Source organism: Micrasema longulum, unplaced genomic scaffold (genome assembly GCF_059751315.1).
Source record: "Micrasema longulum isolate JH-2025_06_02 unplaced genomic scaffold, ASM5975131v1 h1tg000200l, whole genome shotgun sequence".
Classification (NCBI taxonomy): Eukaryota; Metazoa; Arthropoda; class Insecta; order Trichoptera; family Brachycentridae; genus Micrasema; species Micrasema longulum.
The window spans coordinates 64,348-70,347 of NW_028277405.1; the positions used below are offsets into that span (position 1 = coordinate 64,348).

Consider the following 6,000-nt stretch of genomic DNA (forward strand, 5'->3'; position numbering starts at 1 on the left):
GTCCCGTGCCGAGGAAAACATTTTACAATAAGTACAATGAAACATGCCTTAAATTAGTGATTTAACATAGTTAACACAATAAGAAAATAAACACTTAATTAATCTAATTAACCAAATAATCATCTTAAACATAATAAGCAATACAAACTAAAATAATCATAAAAAACATAACAAATTCATATAGACTTGTAGACATAATTTCATAATCAGGAAACAAATTTTTACCTATTTTCCTTGATCTACTCATCGATCCGCGCGCAACCCACCTCCACTATCCATTTCTTAATTGCAATTTTATATTGTCAATACTTACTGATTGTCCTTATGGACAATGGAGGTAGATTGTACACTTTAACCGAGTAGTAGTGAGTTGTTTTTGCAGCATCAGGGTGGAGAATCCAGTAACTGGTATTTGCGTACTGAGTTTTGGAAAGTAGAGAATAATGTTTGTGCGCGTACAGTAACAGAGCTTTTACATAAAGTTGTAGTTTTACACAGATGTAACATTAAGATTTACGAATATACCGAGGGAGCCAGTTCTGATTGGGACTCGTAAGATAATTTTTATTCAATCTTTTTCTGCAATGATTATTTGTTTGATCAATGTAGTGAGTTATTTACAACTCGTTGAAAATGGCCCTCAAAATGAAATATTTGGGTAAATCATAAAAACGCATATATTTTTTTTCCTTTAAAAAAAAAAAAATTTGCACATCCCCATCCAATTATTCCATTTTACAAAACTGATTGACTAATTGCGCAATATAATTTTAAATGTTATGTATTTTGTTTTTGAGTGATTTAGTGTTAGATAATTTGAGTCTAACCATTTTTTACTAAGTTCGTCATTTTCAGCTTTTTCAATTACAATATCCCATGAGCTTCCTTGAAAATTGTAAAAGAATACATTTATTATTTTACAATGTTGTATTTTGCTTGAGACAAAATAATTTCCCGTGCCGAGGAAAACATTTTGAAACATTCCCCAAATTACATATGAAATAAAATTTTGATCATAGCATTTATTAACCAACCAACTATTTACAAAAATAAATTGCGCAAATGACTTACTTCACCTTCAAGGGAATATCCATATACTTCTTAAGTGGTACGAGTCCAACCATTTGTTTTTAAATGCAAACTAATGTTTTTACATTCAATTCAATTAATTTATTTAAAATAATACATATATTACAAAGTAAAGTTTAAGACTTACATATTATAAAAAGACAAAAAATACATAAATAGACTCTTGTCAAAATAGTAGGAGAATCCTGCTTCGGAAAACCCCTTCGGATACATGGAACAGATCAACATCTAGAGCGATGTTGTTCAGCGTAGAGGTAGCCTTTCCAACAGGCAGGGTGCTCCTGCATATCGGAATATGAAGCAATCTTTACTGACATACAAACCAATGCTCATCATAATCTCAGAATTAACGTCGACAGTGAGTGGAATGCTCGGCACTCGGGGCGTCAGCACGCCATGCCGCACATCAAGAGCTACCTGCGCCTGTCGCCCGACGGCGCCATGGCCGCCTACTTCCTACTGACGTCGGCCAACGTGTCCAAGTCCGCCTGGGGCGTCTTCAACAAGGGCAACGGAGCCCTGCGAATCAACTCCTACGAGGTGGGAGTGCTCTTCATTCCAACTTTTGTGGTGAGTTCATACATTACATTTGTCTTCTTCTCCCTCTACTTCTGTTTCATCTTTATGTTCTTCTTTTTTTTATATCCTCTTCATTATCTTCTTTTTCTTATTTTTCTTCTTCTTCATCTTCTTTTTCTTCTTCTTCGTAATCGTTTTTTTCTTCTTCTCCTTCATCATCTTCTTTTTCTTCCCCTTCATTTTCTTCTTCTTCTTCTTCATCTTCTTTTTCTTCTTTTTCTTTTTCTTTTTCTTCTTTTTCTTTTTCTTCTTCTTCTTTTTCCTTTTCTGATATAGAAATAAAAGATGAGTTGGTACTTGGCGTAAGCAAAGGTCCTTGGCGTATATATTGTGCTATATTTAGTTATAAAGGTGCTAAACTTGCTTTGTTTCTTTGTTGTTCTCTGTATGTGTTATTTTCTAAATGATAATATTATTTATGTCCCGAATCGATTTGTTGTAACTCTTGGGAATGTAATTCAACGTATTATACTTGTAAAATACTTTGTGTTATATGATTTATAAAAAAAAAAAACATTTCCTTAACTCTTCCACCTGTTGATTTTTGTGATGTAAAAAAGCTTAAACCTTTATCATGCGGGTGAGATTCAGCCGGCTGAACCAATTCATGAGAGAAAATATATAATGTGTAAAGTGGCCACTTAAACCAGCCAATGACAGGTCATAAGCCCTCTAAATGCCTAGACTCCTATAATCCTTTCTTAAAAATGTTTTCCCTCTCTGTAGCAACAAATTTAAAGTAATATATAACTGTGAAATTTCATTGAAATTTTATGAAATTTATTAAAAAAAAAAAAATTATTTTTATTTATATATACGCCCAATGGGCATTTTTATGGACACATTTATACATATAAAATTATTACAAAAATGTAGAAAGACTCTATGGTATATAGAAGACTTTGTGGGAGTGGAAGTGGGAGAGAGGCGTTTATAATTGAATTATATTCAGTGATCGTTTGAAAAAAGACAACTTGTTATCAAAGAAATCAAGACTGGTATGTTTGTTGGCAGACCTGAGAATTCTGGGCTTAGGCGAATGAAAACCATAGTTAGTTCTATGGTTATCGGTATGATAGAGTAAGTTTTGTCTGAGGTTTCTAGTTGGGATATTTAATTTTACTGAGCTCAGTAGTTTAGGCGCATCAAAGAGTGAGTTGAGAATTTTAAGTAGGACTAGAAGGTCGGATTTATTTCGACGGTCTTAAAGAGAAGATATATTGAAGGTAGTTTCTAACTCTTTATACGTGTATAGGTCTCTGGATAAGCCCAACCTCCAGCCTATCTTTCTCAAAAATCGATGTTGAACTGATTCAATATTCTTAATGTGAACATCACAATATGGAGACCAAATAACAGAGGAATACTCAAGGTGCGGGGGAACTAGGGAACAGAAGAGTTTTAAGGGTATTGATATTTTGAAGTCAGCTGTGCTTCCGTTAATAAATCCAAAAAGTTTTAAGGATTTATTGATAACTTGTTCACCCTATTATGAAATTCATTCTCATGCAATAGCAAGGGTAAAAACTTTCAATAGAAAGGGTACAAAATAAATTCTTGCGCTTTATAAACTACAAATTAAAAATACCCGTTGAAGCCTTAAATTATTATTTTCTTAGAAGTTAAATGAAATTACCTGAATTGTCAGACCGAAGAGTTATAGCTGATTTGTTATTCCTATTTAAAATAATGAAATCAATAATTGACAGCCCTGCTTTACTTGAACTAATTCAAATTCGAATACCCGGTAGGTGCACTAGAAGTACAGAATCATTTTACTGTAACAATTCTCGTACCAACTTCGAAATGCATTCACCTATATCCAGAATACATAGGTATGGAAATAAGTTAAAAAATATATTTGATATTTTCAATACTTACTCTGTTAATACATTAAAGTGTAATCTCACTCGTTATTTTTTGGAAAAGGAATGAATTCATTTAAAAATACATTATTAAATTTAACTTTGTTTTCTTGGGTACTTATTTTTGCTTATTTCTTTATATATAAATTATACATTTGTGGATTTATTGCCAAATTCCAACTGATAAAATAAAGGTGTTATTTAGATTATTTAAGCTTTCATATTGATCCAAAAAACGTATTATTTATAAAGTATTATTGTAGCATTATTTTTCTTTTTTCATTATTACCTTGCTAAATACTAGCCACTTTATGTTTATGTTAAATTATTCTCAATTTAATTGTTATTTTTTATTTGTCATCTTGGATATGTTATGTTTCTTTTTAACTTTTTTGTAGTTTTAAAAAAAAAAAATATTTTACTTTAACTAATTTGTTTAGTGTAAATTATTCATTATTTTACACATTTCATATTATATATTACATAATGAATTGTTCAATGCTGTGATTATTTCTGTTAAACTTTTTATTGTAAAAGGTTCCTTGAACCATTGATATATAAATAAATAAATATGAATTGTAAAAGAAAGTTTAACTTTTATCGTCATTACTAAAAAGATTATGTTTTCGTTTGTTTTTAGACCAAACAGAAGTATTTTTCCATCATGCTGAGCGACCCTGACAGGCTTCCGGTCCCCTACGATCTGCCCCCTGCCCCCTACACTTCGGACAAAGTTCCCTGGGTCTTCGAATACCTCCACCAATAGTCGCATATCAACGCTAGTTCTTTATTATCTACTGTTACTTCCCGTGTTCCGGCAATTGAACCATTTTAGGCCAGGTATTCATTCAAATCTCCCCATTGAACTTCACGCGAGTAGTCTTTTCGCTACTGGCTTTGTTGGTGTTCTTGCTTTTGATCCTCAAATGATATTCTGTGGTTTAACGCGGACTGGGTATGCTCTAGAAGCTATTCTAGTTTAACGCGGACTGGGTATGCTCTAGAAGCTATTCTAGTTTTACGCAATCCAACTATTTGAATGTTAAGAAAAATTTCATTTCATGTGTAAATTTATCTCTTTTGACATAGGTTTGTTTACTGAAAGAGATAAAATGTGAAAAATGAAAATGTTATTAAAGTCCTTAAAATATAGCTTAATTAGAATGACATTTGTCAGAAAAAGTGACGACATAACTTTGTAGTAACGTCTAAGAAGTTATTTATATTGACACACAAAAAATCATTAGTATCTGGCGTGTTAATTTATTTTTTCAATACAATGCTTGACACATAAATATATAAAATCAGCTTTAAAACTAAAAAGAACTAAAATAAACATAATTATTAACAACGTTCTTACAAGGTTTGCAAAAACGTTAGAGATGGGACAAATTGATCGAATAAAATAAAAATTCATTCGATGTTGTTCATGAAAAAAGTATAAATGTATTATTTTTTGGAGAATAATTATGTTAAACACACTATAATAGGCTTGTTTTTGCGTTTTTATATCAATTTTCGGAAAGTTTTATGATTGCATGAAAAAACTGATGAAATCGATTTGATCGGTGATCAGTAATTTCCCATCACTAATGACATTAGTTTGACAGCTGTCATTCTAATCAAGCTATATTTTAAGGACTATAGTTCAGAAGGAGTTATGTCGCTAATTTTTTAAAATGTACTTTTTTGTAGATAGATAAAGATTTTATAAAATCAACTATATCATCGAAAAGTAGCGGGAAACCGATTTTAACAGTGAACGAAGGTGTTGTTAATAATTATACTGGTGTTCAAAACTTTAACCCCAGATATCCCTGCGTTTTGTTTCCGTCACATAATACTTTTATCCACCTGCGTCTTTCATTATCAAATAAATATCAATAAAAGGAAGAAAAAACATAAATGCAGTTTTATTTTCAAACGTAATACCCCGTGATTGTTATAGAAAGAAGCTTTCCTGAGATGAAGGATTTATCAAGGAATTCGGAAGTCCCGGCATTTACGGAGCTTATGTCATCAGCCGGTTTAAATAAATTCTTAAGTCCGAAAACAAAGAGTAAAAGTGATTTATTTTAGTGAAAAATTTAACAAAAATTGCGCTCCGCCAAATTCAAAATATACATTTTTAAAAACACATTTTATTTTCATTGACCTTGTAGAAATTCAATCTATGAAAATAAATCTTAAAAAAATTAAACAAAAATATCAATAGTAAGAAAACAAGAAATAATGAATTTTACAGAAAAACATAATTAAAAGAATCATATAAGAATGTTTATCTTTAAAGTGTCATGGCAGCCATGTAGCGTTGTGTAATATACGACCTGAGTCAAAATCTGATTATATTTCTTAGATTTTCACAGCCGTTCAGATGCACGAGAACTTCTGGGTTATTATGCGGTGTGTTGTTCGCGCTCTCTTCCGAAATTTTGTATCGCAATACAGCGTCCATCATCGGGGTTGA

At 31.4% G+C, this 6,000-nt stretch overlaps 1 protein-coding gene across 2 annotated transcripts in view; it reads left to right on the forward strand.

The window, feature by feature from the left end:
• LOC148283764 (tyrosyl-DNA phosphodiesterase 1-like) overlaps positions 1–5,439 on the forward strand; it is a 63,139-nt gene extending 57,700 nt beyond the window's left edge. For both annotated transcript variants that reach the window (XM_088243302.1, XM_088243303.1), the window contains 2 exons: positions 1,449–1,659; positions 4,174–5,439. In XM_088243302.1, the coding sequence (XP_088099428.1) occupies positions 1,449–1,659; positions 4,174–4,299 (337 nt within the window). In that variant the 3' untranslated portion in view covers positions 4,300–5,439. The remainder of the gene's footprint in view (positions 1–1,448; positions 1,660–4,173) is intronic.
• Positions 5,440–6,000: the final 561 nt, after the last annotated feature.